Below are 20,202 nucleotides of genomic sequence, written 5' to 3'. Positions count from 1 at the left end.
CAGAGCCATAGTGGTGAGATTTCTCCGTTTTAAGGATAGAGAAATGGTCCTTAGATGGGCGAAGAAAACTCGGTGTAGTAAATGGGAGAACGCGGTGATCCGCGTCTATCAAGATTGGAGTGCGGAGGTGGCGAGAAGGAGGGCGAGCTTTAATCGGGCCAAAGCGGTACTTCACAAAAAAAAGATAAAGTTTGGAATGCTGCAACCGGCAAGACTGTGGGTCACATATCAAGGGAGGCACCACTACTTTGAGACGGCGGATGAAGCGTGGACTTTTATTGTAGAAGAAAAATTGGAATGATTGGACTACGAAAATGAACGTTTGGACAAAGTGGTGGGACGAGTGGGGGGGGGGCGAAGAGGGATTGTATGATTAATCCTGCGGTATGGTAACTTTTCTTTCTCCCACAGGTGGTGATGGGGGGAGGTGGGGAGGGAGAGGAGATGGGGCGTTGGCCATGGGAGGCGGGGCCGAGGGAGAGGCGCGGGCTTGGTTCCCGCGCTATGATAATTATGGCGGGAATAGAGAAGCAGGAAGGAGGGGGCGCCGCACGGGGCGAGCCGTGATCACGGGGGGAAGCCGAGGTCAGCCAGAGTTTGCTGACTTCTGGGAGCAACATGGGGGGAGTAATTACGCTAGCGGGGGGTCTAGCGGGGGGGGGGGGGAGGGGGGAATTACTGGGTTGCTGCTGCTGGGGAAAGGGGGGAGTGGGTACGGGAAAGGATGGGCGGGGGGGGCACCGTCTGGGAGAAATACAGCTGCGTGGGAACTGGGCGAGAAGCTGGAAAAAGATGATGGCTAACCGGCAAGGGGGGTGGGAAGCCCCCCAACTCGGCTGATCACGTGGAACGTGAGGGGGCTTAACGGGCCGATAAAGAGGGCACGAGTACTCGCACACCTTAAGAAACTTAAAGCAGATGTGGTCATGTTACAGGAAACGCACCTGAAATTGATAGATCAGGTTAGGTTGCGCAAAGGATGGGTAGGGCAGGTGTTCCATTCGGGGCTGGATGCGAAAAACAGGGGGGTGGCTATATTAGTGGGGAAGCGGGTAATGTTCGAGGCAAAGACTATAGTGGCGGATAACGGGGGCAGATACGTGATGGTGAGTGGCAAATTACAGGGAGAGATGGTGGTGTTGGTAAACGTGTATGCCCCGAATTGGGACGATGCCAATTTTATGAGGCGAATGCTAGGACGCATCCCAGACCTAGAGACCGGAAAGCTGATAATGGGGGGAGACTTTAACACGGTGTTGGAACCAAGACTGGATAGGTCGAAGTCCAGGACTGGTAGGAGGCCGGCAGCAGCCAAGGTGCTTAAGGATTTTATGGAGCAGATGGGAGGGGTGGACCCGTGGAGATTCAGTAGACCTAGGAGTAAGGAGTTCTCGTTTTTCTCCTATGTCCATAAAGTCTATTCACGCATAGACTTTTTTGTGTTGGGTAGGGCATTGATCCCGAGGGTGAGGGGAACGGAATATACGGCTATAGCCATTTCGGATCATGCCCCACACTGGGTAGACTTGGAGATAGGGGAGGAAACAAGAGGGCGTCCACCCTGGAGAATGGACATGGGACTAATGGCGGATGAGGGGGTGTGCTTAAGGTTGAGGGGATGCATTGAAAAGTACTTGGAACTCAATGACAATGGGGAGGTTCAGGTGGGAGTGGTCTGCGAGGCGTTGAAGGCGGTGGTTAGGGGGGAGCTGATATCAATAAGGACACATAAAGGGAAGCAGGAGAGTAAGGAACGGGAGCGGTTGTTGCAAGAACTTTTGAGGGTGGACAGACAGTATGCGGAAGCACCGGAGGAGGGACTGTATAGGGAAAGGCAAAGGCTGCATGTGGAATTTGACTTGCTGACCACAGGCACTGCAGAGGCACAATGGAGGAAGGCGCAGGGTGTACAGTATGAATATGGAGAGAAGGCGAGCAGATTGCTGGCACACCAATTGAGGAAAAGGGGAGCAGCGAGGGAAATAGGGGGGGTGAGAGACGAAGATGGAGAGACGGAGCGGGGAGCGGAGAGAGTGAATGAAGTGTTTAAGACATTTTATAAAAAATTGTATGAAGCTCAACCCCCGGATGGGAGGGAGAGAATGATGGAGTTTTTGGATCGGCTGGAAATTCCCAAGGTGGAAGAGCAGGAAAGGATGGGATTGGGAGCACAGATCACGGTAGAAGAAGTGGTGAAAGGAATTAGGAACATGCAGACGGGAAAGGCCCCGGGACCGGACGGATTCCCAGTTGAATTTTACAGAAAATATTTGGACTTGCTCGCCCCGCTACTGACGAGGACCTTTAACGAGGCAAAGGAAAGGGGACAACTGCCCCCGACTATGTCAGAAGCAACGATATCGCTTCTTTTAAAGAAGGAAAAGGATCCGCTACAATGCGGGTCCTACAGACCAATCTCCCTCCTCAACGTAGATGCCAAGGTCTTGGCCAAGGTAATGGCAATGAGAATAGAGGAATGTGTCCCGGGGGTGGTTCATGAGGACCAAACTGGGTTTGTGAAGGGGAGACAGCTGAACACGAACATACGGAGGTTGTTAGGGGTAATGATGATGGCCCCACCAGAGGGTGAAACGGAGATAGTAGTGGCGATGGATGCCGAGAAAGCATTTGATAGAGTGGAGTGGGATTATCTGTGGGAGGTGTTGAGGAGATTTGGGTTCGGAGAGGGGTATGTTAGATGGGTGCAGCTGTTGTATAGTGTGGTCACGAATGGACGGGGATCGGCATATTTTCGGCTCCATAGAGGGACAAGGCAGGGATGTCCTCTGTCCCCATTACTGTTTGCACTGGCGATTGAGCCCCTGGCGATAGCGCTGAGAGGTTCCAAGGGATGGAGGGGAATACTTAGGGGAGGAGAAGAACACCGGGTATCTTTATATGCGGATGATCTGCTACTATATGTGGCGGATCCAGCGGAGGGGATGCCAGAAATAATGCGGATACTTGGGGAGTTTGGGGATTTTTCAGGGTATAAATTGAACATGGGGAAGAGTGAGCTGTTTGTGGTGCATCCAGGGGAGCAGAGTAGAGAAATAGAAGACCTACCGTTGAGGAAGGTAACAAGAGACTTTCGTTACCTGGGGATCCAGATAGCTAAGAATTTGGGCACATTGCACAGGCTAAATTTGACGCGGTTGGTGGAACAGATGGAGGAAGATTTCAAGAGATGGGATATGGTAGCATTGTCAATGGCAGGGAGGGTGCAGGCGGTTAAGATGGTGGTCCTCCCGAGATTCCTCTTTGTGTTTCAGTGTCTCCCGGTGGTGATCACGAAGGCTTTTTTCAAAAGGATAGAAAAGAGTATCATGGGTTTTATTTGGGCCGGGAAGACTCCGAGAGTGAGGAAGGGATTCTTACAGCGTAGTAGGGATAGGGGGGGGGCTGGCACTACCGAGCCTAAGTGAGTATTATTGGGCCGCTAATATTTCAATGGTGAGTAAGTGGATGGGAGAGGAGGAAGGAGCGGCGTCCTGTAGGGGGACCAGCCTGCAGGCTATGGTGACAGCCCCATTGCCGTTCTCACCAAGGAACTATACCACGAGTCCGGTGGTGGTAGCTACACTGAAGATTTGGGGACAGTGGAGACGACATAGGGGAAAGACCGGAGCACTGGGGGGGTCCCCGATAAGAAACAACCATAGGTTTGCCCCGGGGGGAATGGATGGGGGATATGGAATGTGGCAAAGAGCAGGTATAACGCAATTGAAAGATCTATTTGTGGATGGGAAGTTTGCGAGTCTGGGAGCGCTGACCGAGAAATATGGGTTGCCCCAAGGGAATGCATTCAGGTACATGCAATTGAGGGCTTTTGCGAGGCAACAGGTGAGGGAATTCCCGCAGCTCCCGACACAAGAGGTGCAGGACAGAGTCATCTCAAAGAAATGGGTGGGGGACGGTAAGGTGTCGGATATATATCGGGAAATGAGAGACGAAGGGGAGACTATGATGGACGAACTAAAAGGGAAATGGGAAGAAGAGCTAGGGGAGGAGATTGAGGAGGGGATGTGGGCAGATGCCCTAAACAGGGTAAACTCGTCGTCCTCGTGCGCCAGGCTAAGCCTGATTCAGTTTAAGGTATTACACAGGGCACATATGACTAGAACACGGCTCAGTAAATCTTTTGGGGTGGAGGATAGGTGTGCGAGGTGCTCGAGAAGCCCAGCGAATCATACCCATATGTTTTGGTCATGCCCGGCACTACAGGGGTTTTGGATGGGGGTGACAAAGGTGCTTTCGAAAGTAGTAGGAGTCCGGGTCGAACCAAGCTGGGGGTTGGCTATATTTGGGGTTGCACAAGAGCCGGGAGTGCAGGAGGCGAAAGAGGCCGATGTTTTGGCCTTTGCGTCCCTAGTAGCCCGGCGCAGAATATTGCTAATGTGGAAAGAAGCCAAGCCCCCGGGGGTGGAGACCTGGATAAATGATATGGCGGGGTTCATAAAGTTAGAGCGGATTAAGTTCGTCCTAAGGGGGTCGGCTCAAGGGTTTACTAGGCGGTGGCAACCGTTCGTCGAATATCTTGCGGAAAGATAGATAGGGGAGAACAAAGAAGGCAGCAGCAGCGGCCCAGGACTTGGGGGGGGGGGGGGGGGGGGGGGATGGGGGGGGGGGGGTGGCCTGAGACAAGGCAGTTGCCAATTAGGGCTAGTTTTTATTTTTTGTTATTTAATATTTATTTATTTGTTGTTGTTTTTGTTTAAATTTAAAAAGGTCATTATTATCTGTATTGTTACAATGTTGTGTAAAGGATGCACAATGTACTGTGTTGGTTGACCAAAAATTTTCAATAAAATATTATTTAAAAAAAAAAATACAAAGGGTTAATGTCACATCATAATTAACCACTAGATGGAGCTAGTATAAAGCAGAACTATATAAAGCACGGACTCACAGACTTCTGGGAGAGGGCTAGAGAGAGCTGGAGGAGAGCTAGAAAGAACAGTGATCATTGAACCATAGAATCTACAGTGCAAAAGGAGGTCATTTGGCCCATGGAAAGAGCACACTACTTAAGCCCACACCTCCACCCAATCCCCGTAACCCAGTAACCCCACCTAACCTTTTTGGACACCAAGGGCAATTTATCATAGCCAATCCACCTAACCTGCACATCTTTGGACTGTGGGAGGAGACCAGAGCCCAACATATTTTAAATGATTGAACTCAGAACTACGACCTGGTTCTCTTGAGGCCGTGTCAGTTGAATGTGAACGTACACCTCCAAGCTTAAAATTGGCCCCTACTTCGCCACATGAAGTAACTGGGTTCTGGCAATAGATGAACTGGTCACGTTAAGCACAGCTTCAACTTAGCTGCTAACCACTATAGCTGTGCTGGAGATAAATGACTATCCATGTGTAACATCAAGGGATATCTCAGGGCAGATGTTAATCAATGTTAATATATGGACAGTGCAGTAGAGTTACTTTAGATGTCAGTCCCAAATTAACACACATATGATCAAAGCAGTTGCTCCTCAAAGGTTAGGAAGATTATGCATAACAAATCTATGGAGACAGGAAATGGTTGTTGCTAACAGTGTCAGCTTGGCTGAGTTCCTGGCACTCTCAGCTCTGACTTGGATTATATTGAGTGTCAAGCCCAGAACTTAAGCAGACAATTATGCTTGCATGCCAATGCAGCACTGAAGAAATTGCTGTCTTTCAAATGGAATATCAAACTTATCTGCCTTCACTGGCTGGAGAAGAGGAGATCCCATGGCAGAATTTGAAGAAGAGCAGAAGGAATATTCTATTTGTGGAACCTTGCTATATACAAATTGGCTGCCTGCATAAAGCCAGCATCCCATGGAGAGTGAAACCTTTTGGGGTGTCTTAAGAATGTGATAAGGCAGTAATTAAATTTTATCTGCAAAATGTCTGGTCTGATACAAGCAATAAAAACAAATCTGAAAGCCTGCTAACTTTGAGACGACTGGGTAAATACTTACAGCATCTGTACGAGATTCCTTTAGTCAGCTATTTTAACAGGGGGAGTGATTGGTCCACTGAAAACCATAATACACATAACACAAAATCACTAGTGTTTGTCCACTTTTATCACTAACTAATTTGCTCCGTGGTAAAATGGAAAAACTGATTCTACTCAGTGAAAGCCCTGCTGTCCTTCAAATCCTTGAGATTAAAAGAACTGTGAAAGGCAGAGCAATGGGCTCAGCTCTCAGTAATACTGGGTCCTCACTGTCATAATATACACCAGTATATTATGGTGCAGACACACACACACACTGATGGACATGCAGTGGGACCAATCAGCATACACAACACCGCAGCCAATCACCAGTGAGAGCACACGCACTATAAAGACAGGGGACAGGAGAGTTCCCGCTCATTCTAGTAGCAGCCAGCTCGGAGCACAGAGCTCACAGCCTGCATCACAGACATTCATCATGTGCTGAGTGCATCACCTGGTTAGGACTAGGCAAGGGTCAACAGTTAAAGCTGGTATTGCATTTACCCACAGTTCAAGTATGTTAATATAGTTAACCTTATAATAAAATAGAGTTGCACCACTTCCAGTGTTGGTGACCTGTTTGTGATCCAGAACACCCAACACATCACTCACCCTGCAGTTTTCCTCTAAGATGGATGCAGATAGTGTGCCATCTCCCGCCCCCCTCCCCCCCCCCCCCCCCCCCCCCCCCCCCCCCCACTGAGGTCTGGACACCAGCGATTGGGAGTGGTTTTGGTGCTCTCAAGAGCGTTCCTCAAAGTCAGCGGATTTCCAGAAAAAGGACAAATTTTGATGATTTTTTTAATTTGCTTGTGTCAGACCCGACATTTTGCAGATAAAACTGAGCAGGCACCAAAGTTGCTCGAGGACCTACTTGCGTTACACAAGCTGTCTATTTTGGAGATCTCTGCCAAGTTCAGGCACTTGTGTGTCAGGTTGTAATCTGATTCCATTCTTTCAAAGTTACACCGATTGCAGATTGTGATGAATGGTACCTGTATACACATGTACCTTTAATGCGTAGGCCCCTTTAAGGCTGGGTTTGGAACCCTGGGGGACTCCGCCTCTGACTCTGCCCCCTGGAAGCTGCATATAAGGTTACGTTCAGTAGGCAGCGTGCAGTGAGCACACTTCTCGGCAGCTGTCTGGTTCTCCGGTAATTAAAGCCTTTGAATTATCAATCTCCTCTCCTGAGTCGTAATTGAGGGTACCTCAATTTAATTACCAGACGACATCAAGATGTGGCGATGCCGGTGTTGGACTGGGGTGAGCACAGTAAGAAGTTTTACAATGCCAGGTTAAAGTCCAACAGGTTTATTTCGATGTCACTAGTTTTCGGAGCGCTGCTCTTTCCTCAGGTGAATGAAGAGGTCTGTTCCAGAAACATATATATAGACAGATTCAAAGAATCTGACATTTGCTCTCGACCTGCCGCCAGCGCTCCGGGGAAATGCTAGATGAATACTTGGAGAGACTCACCGCGCTCACCAGGAACTGCAACCGTAAAGTGACGGTAGAAGTCCACATGAACTTACATATTCGTGATGCTTTCGTGTCTGGTATCCGATCCACGTACATCCGGCAGCGGCTCCTAGAAGACGGAGTGAAGGACCTCCAAGGCACGGTAACGCTCGCCTCCTCCCTGGAAGCGGCCCACCATAATCTCCGCACGTACCCCGCGGACCTTGCAAACCCCTCTCGATCCCCTCCAGACTCGGCCACACTACAGGCCTGCGCCGCGCGGCGACCCGCTCGCACCGGGAGCCCCCCATGCTATTTCTGTGGGCAAAGCCAGCACTCACCCCAGCGTTGCCCGCCCGCTCCCCTATCTGCGGCAAATGCGGAAAGAAGGGGCACTTTGCGTAGGTCTGCCTGGCTGGGCCCAAAGGCCAGAAACAAAAGTCTCATTGGGCCCAAAAATCGAACTCCCGGGACCACAGGCCCCACAACGTGGCCGCACGGCGGCCGGACACGCCTACTTCCGATGCGTCACGGCCTCGTGCGAGTCATGGGGGCGGCCATCTTGGCGGCGGCCATCTACAAAACTCAAAATGTGTGACCGACGGCAGCGGCCATTTTGCGAGTCCGATTCAACTGAGGACTCTGACTGCCCGCAACGAGGAGCGATCACGCTCGATCAATCTCGGCCGAAGCACCTGCAAAACTCAATGATGCAGGTTCAAATCAACGGCCGCGACACCCCCTGTCTTTTTGACTCCGGGAGCACGGAGAGTTTTATCCACCCAGACACGGTAAGACGCTGCTCCCTGCACACCTATCCCGCCTCCCAAACTACCGTCCTCGCATCTAGATCTCATTCGATCCAAATCACGGGGTATTGTGTCGCGAACCTCGCTCTCCAAGGCGCCAAATACGCCCGTTTTAAACTTTATGTCCTCCCTCACCTCTGCGCCCCCCCTGCTGCTCGGCCTGGACTTTCAGTGCAGCCACCGAAGCCTGACACTGAAGTTCGGCGGACCCCTGCCCCCGCTCACGGTATGTATACTGGCGACACTCAAAGTTGCACCACCTCCCCGCTTCGCGAACCTCACCCCCGACAGTAAGCCCGTTGCCACCAGGAGTCGGCGGTACAGTGCCCAAGACATGACTTTCATCAAGTCAGAGTTTCAGCAGCTACTAAAAGGGGTCATAGAGGCTAGCAACAGCCCTTGGAGGGCACAGGTACTGGTAATCTGCTCCGGAGAAAAACAACGTATGGTGGTGGACTAAAGCCAGACCATAAACCGATTTACGTAACTTGATGCGTACCCACTTCCCCGCATAGCAGAAATGGTGAACCAAATCGCCCAGTATCGAGTATTCTCCATGGTCGACCTAAAACCGGCCTATCATCAACTCCCTATCCGCCCAGAGGACCGCCCCTATACGGCCTTCGAAGCAGCCGGTTGGCTCTTCCACTTCCTCAGGGTCCCTTTCGGTGTCACAAACGGAGTCTCCATTTTCCAAAGGGCAATGGATCAAATGGTGGACCAGTACGGCTTACGGGCTACATACCCGTACTTGGACAACGTCACCATCTGCGGCCATGACCAGCAGGACCATGACGAAAACCTGAGGAAGTTCCTCCAGACCGCCCGGGCCCTCAATCTGACATACAATAAAGAGAAATGCGTGTTCCACACAACCCAGCTAGCCATCCTCGGCTACGTCGTGGAAAACGGAGTCCTAGGGCCAGACCCCGACCGCTTGCGCCCCCTTAAGGAACTTCCCCTCCCCCGTAGCCTCAAGGCACTCAAACGGTGCCTGGGGCTCTTTTCCTATTATGCCCAGTGGATCCCCAGATATGCGAACAAAGCCCGGCCATTCATTAAGACCACGGTTTTTCCCCTGATGGCTGAGGCTCAGTTGGCCTTCAGTCGTATCAAGGCCAATATCATCAAGGCTGCCTATCATCAACTCCCTATCCGCCCAGAGGACCGCCCCTATACGGCCTTCGAAGCAGCCGGTCAGCTCTTCCACTTCCTCAGGGTCCCTTTCAGTGTCACAAACGGAGTCTCCGTTTTCCAAAGGGCAATGGATCAAATGGTGGACCAGTATGGCTTACGTACTGGTGGACGAAACCATTCCCTTCCAGGTAGAAAGTGACGCATCAGACGTCGCCCTGGCTGCTACCCTCAACCAGGCGGGTCAACCTGTAGCGTTCTTTTCCCGAACCCTCACCGCCTCAAAAATTCAACACTCTGCAGTCGAGAAGGAGGCACAAGCCATAGTGGAGGCTGTGCAGCACTGGAGGCACTACCTAGCCGGTAGGAGGTTCGCCCTCGTCACCGACCAACGGTCGGTCGCCTTTATGTTCGATAACGCACACAACGGGGCAAAATAAAGAATGATAAAATTCTGAGGTGGAGGATCGAACTCTCCACCTACACGTACGATATTACATATCATCCGGGGAAGCTCAACGAGTCCCCAGATGCCCTGTCCCGCGGCACGTGTGCCAACGCGCAGAAAGACCATCTGCGGGCCATCCACGATGACCTCTGCCACCCGGGGGTCACCCGGCTTGCCCATTTCATCAAGTCCCGCAACCTACCTTACTCCACCAAGGAGGTTAAGGCCATGACCAAGGCTTGCCAGATCTGTGCGGAGTGCAAACCGCACTTCTATCAACCAGACAAGGCTCGCCTGGTAAAGGCCTCTGGGCCCTTTGAGCGACTAAGCGTGGACTTCAAAGGGCCCCTCCTGTCCACCAACTGCAACAGTTATTTCCCCACTGTCATCGATGAATTCTCCCGCTTCCCCTTCACTGTCCCCTGCCCCCTGCCCCGATATGACCTCGGCCTCCGTAATCAAGGCACTGCACAGCACCTTCACGCTGTTTGGTTTCCCCGCTTATATCCACAGCGATCGGGGTACATCGTTCATGAGCGATGAGCTGCATCGATATCTGCTCAACAAGGGCATCGCCTCGAGCAGAACGACCAGCTATAACCCGCGGGAAAACGGGCAGGTGGAGAGGGAGAACGCGACAGTTTGGAAGGCTGTCCTTCTAGCCCTACGGTCAAGAAGTCTCCCAATCACCCGCTGGCAGGAGGTCCTACCCGATGCCCTACACTCCATTAGGTCGCTCCTCTGTACGGCCATGAACGAGACCCTTCACAACCGTTTGTTTGTCTTCCCCAGAAAGTCCACCTCTGGGGTCTCGCTTCCACGTTGGTTGATGACTCCGGGAGCAGTTCTACTCCGGAGGCACGTGAGGAGCCATAAGACAGGTCCACTGGTCGAGAGGGTCCAACTACTACACGCAAACCCTCAATACGCCTACGGCGAGCACCCCGACGGCAGGCAGGACACCGTTTCCCTGCGAGACCTGGCACCCGCTGGCTCGCCCCCCTTCTACTGACGCTCCCCTCCCCGCTCCGGCTGTCGACTCCGACAGAGCCCCCCCCCCATAGCGCCCTCCCCCCCCCCCAGCCGGCGCCGGCACCAATCACCCTAGTCACCCCGGATACCCCCCCTGCTCTAACGCGAGCAAAGGCTCAGACAACCGTGCTCCCTGATATACCACCACCGAGGACGACCGTATCCGCCACACCACCACCGGAGCTGAGAAGGTCGACACGGGCAATCAGACCACCCAAAAGACTGAACTTGTAATTCCAGTTCACCCCTGACGGACTATGCGTTTTTTTTTAAACAGGGGGTGAATGTGATGAATGATATCTGTATACACATGTACCTTTAATGCGTAGGCCCCTTTAAGACCGGGTTTGGAACCCTGGTGGACTCCGCCCCCAGGAAGCTGTATATAAGGTTACGTTCAGTAGGCAGCGTGCAGTGAGCACACTTCTCGCCAGCTGTCTGATTCTCTGGTAATTAAAGCCTTTGAATTATCAATCTCCTCTCCTGAGTCGTAATTGAGGGTACCTCACAGATGAAACAGAATAGTTGATAATTCTCCTTTTAACGCTGTGGAATATTTCATCTTATACCACGATCCTGTACAATCATGTTACTCTCGATTTCTTTTGTTTCTTTTCAACAAACACTGAGAAATGAGGTCAATCTGCCGAAGTGAAATCCTCACTCAGGACATGTAGCAGGGGCAGGATACCAGAACATGCACTAATTCTTGCCTTACTGAAGCATGAAAGTAGCTCTGTGGTCATCATTATAACGTGAATGTAACTGAAACTAGCCATTGGCCTCTCCCCAGTTAATGAAGACGCTCAAACGTCTTGAGCATTTGAGGGGATTTTAGCTAGTGTTTGACCAGATCAAACACTTCACTTGCTTTCCACCCACACACTTGCAAATCTTTCATTAGAAATCACATAGCTGTAGCAGTACTGCTTTTACTATTTCTTGAAACCAAGATACAACTCAGTACAATTAGAACAGCAGCAGCAAAATGATAGATCAGAGTTGGGTGGGGGTTGTGGAGAGGGATAGTGGGTGAGCATTGCCTGGCAGCAAATCCTTCTGATTTCACGCAGGGTTTAGCAAAAAAAAGTCTCTTATGTTTCCGGAAGGTGCCAAAGGCACTCATTAATGAACAATGTTTTAGCTACTGAGAGAGAAAACTGTCCGCAACAGGGCACAAAACAGTTTTGGTAAGGGGCCTAAAATAGCTGCTGGGCCCCTAAATTTCATAGGATATTCTAACCAACATAGTGTGTTGGTTAGAATGGAACAAGTGTGCACACACCCCATCAAATACATTATTATACATTTCTTGCATGAAAAGCAGGCAATGCCCCATTGATTTTCAAGGCAATTGCCTGTGCAGAAACCGCTCACCACACCTTGTGAGAAGTTAAGTGTAGCATTACAGAAGGTTGTCACCCTGTGAGTCAGAAGGTCGCTCGCTCTAAGTTCATTCCTAGCTCGCTGACCCTTTAAAGAAACAACAGTTCCAAAGCATCAGCTGTCTCTTATGCTTCATCTACAACACCACCTTCAGGTCACACAAAACAAACATCTCAGCCCAGTATGGATTTAAGCAGTCCTCAGAATTACATGATGTGGAGATGCCGGTGTTGGACTGGGGTGAGCACAGTAAGAATCCTCATTTCACCTGAGGAAGGAGCAGCGCTCCGAAAGCTAGTGGTTCGAAACAAACCTGTTGGGATTTAACCTGGTGTTGTAAGACATCTGGTAACTCTGGCACTGCTCAGAATTACAGATTGAGACCCTATCCAAAACAGGCAGAGATATTTATTAACTGTTTAAGTATAAATATTTAAATCAGAGCCCTACACTATCATAGGATTCAATGTGGTATTTCTAGACCAATGAACTTTTCACAGTCCCTGTGTTGGGTCCTGGAATTGGGCAACGGCACGGCAGCACAGTGGTTAGCACTGCTGACTCACAGCGCCAGGGACCCGGGTTCGATTCCGACCTCGGGTGACTGTCTATGTGGAGATTGCACCTCCTACCCCTGTCCGCGGGGGTTTCCTCCAGGTGCTCTGATTTCCTCCCACAGTCCAAAGATGTGCAGGTTAGGTGGATTGGCCACGCTAAATTGCCCCTTACTGTCCAAAAGGTTGGGTGGGGTTACGGGGATAAAGCAGGGAAGTGGGCCTAGGTAGGGTGCTCTTTCAGTGGTATGGTACAGACTCGATGGGCCAAATGGCCACCTTCTGCACTGAAGGGATTCTGTGAAGGACATAAGCAGCAGTACTTAAAGGGATCACTGCTGAATGTTCCAAATCCAGATAATGTAGAGTCCAGCTCACTAACATGCCACACACCACCCCCTGGCTGCAATGTCAGCAAACTAGAGTCAGCCAATTTCCTGCAATCTTCAACCAATGAGCTGCCTCCGAGCGCCTTTTCAGCACTCATAGCTTTCCAGCCATGTATTATTGTGGCCCAACCACCAAGAAGTGTTCGGACTCCTCACTGCTGCGAGTGCTACTACCCAGTTACCACAGCAAGCTAAAACACCTCCTTTAATTACTATTAAAAGAGACTGTATTTGCATCCAGTCACACACAAAGACTCCCAGGCCTTTTTCAGCTTTATCCTTATCTAATTCAGCAACGTGGATTATATCTGGCATTACTTTTCTTTCAAATGTGTCGCATTTTACATTTGACTGGACAAAATATCAACTGCCATTGTTCTGCTCATTGACATATATCGCCCCATTGCTCATGCTGTAGGGACTGAGGTCCTTCCTTCTGATTCAATTGCCCCATCTAGCTTGGTATCAGGAAATTTTGACCCAGTTTACAATGAATTTCTGACCCCGATCCTTTGTGTAAAATAGAAACCATCATATTCCCAGCAAACAGCCCTGAGGCAGCCAGAATAATTATTCCAATATTCTGACATGACTCGTGTCGCATGCTGGCAAGTAAGGGAGCAGTAAAATCAAACAGGTTAACATGTGTTGGAGAAGTGATGCAGTAGGGATTACTGCTGATTCCTGGGGCATTGAAATCAGCCCTGGGAAGGAGAAATGTGTACAAGCTGGATGGCTTGCACCCCAATCGAGTTGGGGCCAATGTCCTGATAGGGAAGTTAACTAATGTGCAGGAGGGAAAATTTTGACGAATCTGGTGGCTAGTGATGGCAACTAGATTAAGCATTAGAGAGGGCAGGGAAGGAGCACAGAGACAAAAGAGAAAATGCTGGAAAATATCAGCAGGTCTGGCAGCATCTGTAGGGAGAGAAAGGAGCTAACGTTTCGAGTCTGATGACTCTTTGTCAAAGCTTTGACAAGCTCGAAACTTTGGACTCGAAACGTTAGCTCCTTTCTCTCCCTACAGATGCTGCCAGACCTGCTGAGATTTTCCAGCATTTTCTCTTTCGTTTCAGATTCCAGCATCTGCAGTAATTTGCTTTTATTAAGGAGCACAGAGAACTGGCAGAGACATGAGAATAAAGGAAACTGTTCAGAAATAGAAGGGATCAGACAGAGTGTAAATGTGAGACAGACCACATGAGTCTAGGATACATGTATGTATATGCATGAAGTGTGGTATAAAGGTTGATGCATTGTAGGTGGAAGTAGATTTGAAAATACTTAACTGGAAGAGGGATAATTATAGTGATCTGAAATGGGACCTGGCCCAGGTAGATTGAATTCAAAGAATATGCAGTTTAGGTGAATTGGCCATGCTGAATTGCCCCTTATTGCCCAAACGTTATGTGGGGTTACCGGGTTACGGGGGTAGGTTGGGGGCATGGACCTTTGTAAGGTGCTCTTTCAGAGGGTTGGTGCAGACCCGATGGGCAAATGGTCTCTTTCTGCACTGTAGGAATTCTATGGAGACTATGATTGGCAGATAAAACAGTAAATTAGGGGGCGGCACATGGAGCAGTGGTTAGCATTGCAGCCTATGGCGCTGAGGACCTGGGTTTGAATCCCGGCCCTGGGTCACTGTCCGTGTGGAATTTGCACATTCGCCCCGTACCTGTGTAGGTTACACCCCCACAACCTAAAGATGTTTAGGTTAGGTGGATTGGCCACACTAAATTGCCCCTTAATTGGAAAAAAATAATTAATTGGGTACTCTAAATTTACATTAAAAAAACAGTAAATTAGCAAAGGGAGGCCTTCAGATAGGAGACAGTTCAGATACTGACTAGACACATTCCCTTTTTTTATAAATTTAGAGTACCAATTATTTTACTTTTTTTCCAATTAAGGGGAAATTTAGCATGGCCAATCCACCTAACTTGCACATCTTCGGGTTGTGGGGGTGAAACCCACGCAGACAAGGGGAGAATGTGCAAACTCCACACGGACAGTGACCCAGGGCCGGGATTCCACAATCCCAGTGCTAACCACTGCGCCATATGCCGCCCTGACTAGACACATTCCTATGAAGGGAAAAGGAAGGGCAGTCAAAGCTAGTGCTCGGTGAGTGATTAAAAATATAGAGATTAAAATCAAGCAGAAAAACAAGGGGCGGGATTCTCCCACCCCCCGACGGGTCGGAGAATCGCCGGGGTGGAGCGTAAATCCTGTCCCCGCCGGCTGCCGAATTCGGCAGCGCCAGGGTTTTGGCGGGGGCAGGAATCGCGGCGCGCCGGTCGGCGGCTGCTGTCAGCGCCCCCCCCGGCGATCCTCCAGCCCATGATGGGCTGAATGGCCTCCCATTTCCGGCAGGTCCCGCCTGCGTAAATCACAACAGGTCCTTACCGGCGGGACCTGCCTTCACGGGCGGCCTGCAGAGTCCTCGGGGGGGCGGATGGGGGGGGGGGGGGGGAAGGGGGGGGAGCGTGGGGGGACCTGGCCCCGGGGGGTGCCCTCACGGTAGCCTGACCAGCGATGGGGGCCCACCGATCTGCGGGCGGGCCTGTGCCATGGGGGCACTCTTTCCCTCCGCACCGGCCGCTGTCAACTTCCGCCATGGCTCGTGCGGAGAAGAACCCCCCTGCGCATGCGCTGGGATGACGACAGCACACGCTGGCGCTCCCGCGCATGCATCAACTCATGCCAGCCAGTGGAGGCCCTTCAGCCAAGCCCTACGCCGCCCGCTGGCGCAACGCCAAACACTCCAGCGTCGCCTTAGCCCCTGAAGGTGCGGAGGATTCCGCACCTACGGGGCAGCCTGACGCCGGAGTGGTTCACGCCACTCCTCGGCGCCAGAGTGGCCCGCCCCGCCTGTTCGCGGAGAATCCCGCCCAAGATTTACGATAAATATCAGGCTCATGTCAGGGGTTGGTTTAGCACACTGGGCTAAATCGCTGGCTTTTAAAGCAGACCAAGCAGGCCAGCAGCACGGTTCAATTCCTGTACCAGCCTCCCCGAACAGGCGCCAGAATGTGGCGACTACGGGCTTTTCACAGTAACCTCATTGAAGCCTACTTGTGGCAATAAGCAATTTTCATTTTCATTTCATTTCATTTAATTTTTCATTCATTTCATAATCTAGTAGAGAATCGGAGGGTGGACAAAATTAATCATCACTTGCTGAAATATAAGCTACTAGAAGAAGGCTAGAATGCATTTATTAAAGGCAAGTCATGTTTGATTGACTTGAGTAATTTGGTAAAATAACGCAGAGGTTTGATGTGGGTAGTCCTGTTAATGTTGTGCATGTGGATGTACCAAAGGTGTTTGATTAAATGGGCTAGTGGGCAAAATTCATGCCCATGTGATTTGTGATGATTGTAGAGATTTCAGACGTATTGTATTATAGGTATTTGGTGCAGCAAGGGTTGGCTGGTTTAGCTCAGTGGGCTAGACAGCTGGTTTGTGATGCAGGACAAGGCCAGCAGCGCGGGTTCAATTCCAGTACCTGCTGGGAATTCTGAATTCCCCCTCAGTCTATCTGAACAGGCGCTGGGATGTGGTGACTAGGGGCTTTTCACAGTAACTTCTTTGCAGTGTTAATGTAAGCCTACTTGTGACAATCAAGATTATTATTTAAAAGCATGCTTTAGTGTATGTATGACTGCTGCAGTTTTTAAAGAATCCTGGTTTGAAAGGTTTTGCGAGGGAGGGGTGAAATTAAGGTGTCGTAAAAAGTTTGGGCTAATGCAGTTTTATTTGGATTAAAGGTGAGGGGGTTCCCTGTGGAGTTAATTGGATTTCAACTTGGTACGGTGATGCAATTACTGGGAGGAGCTAAGCTATCAGGAATTTTGCAGAAAAGCAGGTTGGTTGAGTTGAGGATTGAAATGTGAGCAGAATTCAAGCATCTGCCCTCACTGCAGTTCAGCTAAAGATATGTCTGTAAACTGATTAGCAGTTTATTTTCAAGCAGTTAAGAAGAGTGTGGTCTGAAGGTGAGCTGAAACAAGCTGAAAAGTAGCTTCTGAGAAATGCAGCCAGAATTTCTGCATAGTTCTGACAGGATTCAGGTATTTTCTTTAAAAGAGTCTCAAAATAACATCTTTGTACAGCAGATATTCCTGAGTGCTAACTGTGTTAACAGTGGATTGAGAGCTGAGATTTTTTTTGTTGTTGAGTAGGAATAAAGATAGCAGTTAAAGATTAGTGTGCCAGTATCATTGTTTAAGGGGTAATTGTAAGTTATTTCCTTGTGTGGTGTTGAAAATATTTTAATACTGTGTTAGTAATAAAGTTTGTTTTCATATACCATATCTCTATTGATGTGGAGATGCCGGCGTTGGACTGGGGTGAGCACAGTACGAAGTCTTACAACACCAGGTTAAAGTCCAACAGGTTTGTTTCGATGTCACTAGCTTTCGGAGCGCTGCTCCTTCCTCAGGTGAATGAAGAGGTCTGTTCCAGAAACACATATATAGACAAATTCAAAGATGTTAAATAGTTTAAATAGTTCACTGCTTTTAATTCTTCCTGACGAAGGATATCTACCCTGTCAGAACCACCCTTGGAATGTTATATGTTTCAATAGGATCACCCTCTCGGCCTTCTGAGCTCAGATAAACAGCCTGAAAACACAGAACGATGTTCTTCAGCCCGTCTCCTCTGTGCTGGTTCTTCCCAAGAAAGCTAGTGACATCGAAACAAACCTGTTGGACTTTAACCTGGTGTTGTAAGACTTCGTACTGTGCATGTCCCTATTGTGTGTGAAATCACTCCTGGAGCGAAGTATCCTTTTGTCCCAGTCCTATAAAATTAAAATTAAATATTGGGGTTTCTGTCCAGTATTATAGTCACTGTTATGGTCTGGTCCGGGATCATAAGAGATTAAAGTGGTAGTGGCTGCATTGGAAGAAATTGGATAAGGAAACATGCCAGTCATGGCAAAGTTTGCAGACAGGTTGAGAAGGATGAGAAAGGGTAGCAGAGATTAGAGGTGAAAGGTTGATTTTCAGACAACCGGAGGGAAGTATGCATTAGAGATCCTCAGGTACCGGTGTTGGGACCACTGCACAATGTCACACATCAATGACCTGGAATGAGGTACACAGAGCATAATTTCAAAGTTTGCTAATAATGCAAAACTCGGAAAGTTTGCAAACACAGAGGAAGAGACGAACAGATTTCAAGAGGACATAGATATATAAGGGAATGGGCGGCAGATGACATTTAATGTAGGGAAGTGTAAAGTGATTTTGGGAGGAACAATGAGAAGATGCATTTATATGACTAGTCCACTTCAATTTCTGATCATTAGTAACCCCCAGGATGTTGATTGTGGGGGATTCAGCGATGGTAATGCCATTGAATGTCAAGGGGCAGCGGTTAAATCTGCTCTTGGAGGAGATCATAGAATTTACAGTGTAAAAGGAGGCCATTCGGCCTATCGGGTCTGCACTGGCCCATGGAAAGAGCACCCTACGCACGCCCACACCTCCACCCCATCTCTGTAACCCAGTAGCCTGACCCAACCCTTTTTTTTGGACACTAAGGGCAATTTAGCATGGTCAATCCACCTAACCTGCAGGGGATGGTTTAGCACACTGGGCTAAATCGCTGGCTTTGAAAGCAGACCAAGGCAGGCCAGCAGCACGGTTCAATTCCCGTACCAGCCTCCCCAAACAGGCGCCGGAATGTGGCGACTAGGGGCTTTTCACAGTAACTTAATTTGAAGCCTACTTGTGACATTAAGCGGTTTTCATTCATTTCATTTCTTTGGAATGTTGGAGGAAACCGGAGCACCTGGAGGAAACCCACGCAGGCATGGGGAGAACGTGCAGACTCCACACAGACAGTGACCCAAACCGGGAATCAATCCTGGGTCCCTGGTGCTGTGAAGCAACTGTGCTAACCACCGTGCCACCTTGCTGCCCCATGAGATGGTCATTGTATGACACTTGTGTGTCACGCATGTAACTTGCCACTTGTCAGCCCAAGCCTGGATAATGTCCAGGTCTTGCAGCATTTGGACATGGACTGCTTCATTGTATGAGGAGTCGCGAATGGTGCTGAACATTGTGCAGTCATCCGTAAACATCCCCATTTCTGACCTTATGATGGAAGGGAGGTTATTGATGAAGCAGTTGAAGATGGTTGGGCCTAGGACACAGATGCACTATCAATTACGACGAGACGAGAGTAGAGAGTAATCGAGGATTTATTACACAAAGATGTGTGGCCTCCTACAGCTGCTGCCAAAATGGCTGCAGTTCGGAGAGCACACAAATTTATACTCCGCCTACTGGGCGGAACCAGCAGGCAGGGATCTACCCACGTACCTGTAGTACAGGGCCCTTACCGTAATACCCTTGTATGCAGTGCAGTATATACAATATAATACAACAGTGGTGACTACCGCAGACACTAACCTGAGGAACTTCTGCAGTGATGTTCTGGAGCAGTGTTCCTTGGTTCTAGTTTCTCCCACAAGGGGAACCATCCTTTCAGCATCCACCCTGTCAAGTCCCCTCAGAATCTTATATATATCAATAAGATCACCTCTTATTCTTCCAAACTCCAATGGACACAGGCCCAACCTGTCCAAGCTTTCCACATAAGATAAGCCCTTCTTCCCAAAAATCAGTCAAGTGAACATTCTTTGAACTAATTCTAATGCAACTATTAAACAAGGAGACCAGGATTGTACACAGTATTCCGACTGTAGGCTCAACAATACCCTGTACCACTACAGCAAATCATCCCTACTTTTCAATTCCATTCCCCTTGCAATAAACAACAATATTCCATTGGCCTTCCGAATCACTTGCTGTGGCTGCATATAAACCTTTTGTGATTCATAATGAAGTCAAGCAGATTGGTGATACATGACTTTCCTCATCTTGCTCCATATTGGAAGTAGTTTATCTAGCTTACTGTTGTACATATAGGTCCAAATTTATGGAAACTGTGCTTTATCCAATATGATGCTGGACACCGGA

The 20,202-nt window shown here is 49.4% G+C and overlaps 1 protein-coding gene across 1 annotated transcript in view; it reads right to left on the bottom strand.

Annotated features, from left to right (window-relative positions):
- The window catches only part of LOC140394733 (uncharacterized), a 28,118-nt gene extending 21,174 nt beyond the window's left edge, over window positions 1-6,944 (bottom strand). The window contains exon 1 of the mRNA XM_072481950.1: window positions 6,866-6,944. Coding sequence (XP_072338051.1) covers window positions 6,866-6,944 — 79 coding nt within the window. The remainder of the gene's footprint in view (window positions 1-6,865) is intronic.
- Between the last annotated feature and the right edge of the window lie 13,258 nt (window positions 6,945-20,202).

The sequence above is a fragment of the Scyliorhinus torazame genome, chromosome 18, assembly GCF_047496885.1.
Source record: "Scyliorhinus torazame isolate Kashiwa2021f chromosome 18, sScyTor2.1, whole genome shotgun sequence".
In the NCBI taxonomy this organism is placed as follows: domain Eukaryota; kingdom Metazoa; phylum Chordata; class Chondrichthyes; order Carcharhiniformes; family Scyliorhinidae; genus Scyliorhinus; species Scyliorhinus torazame.
Note: the sequence above shows the minus strand (reverse complement) of the source record. Positions and strands in the feature narration are given on the sequence as shown.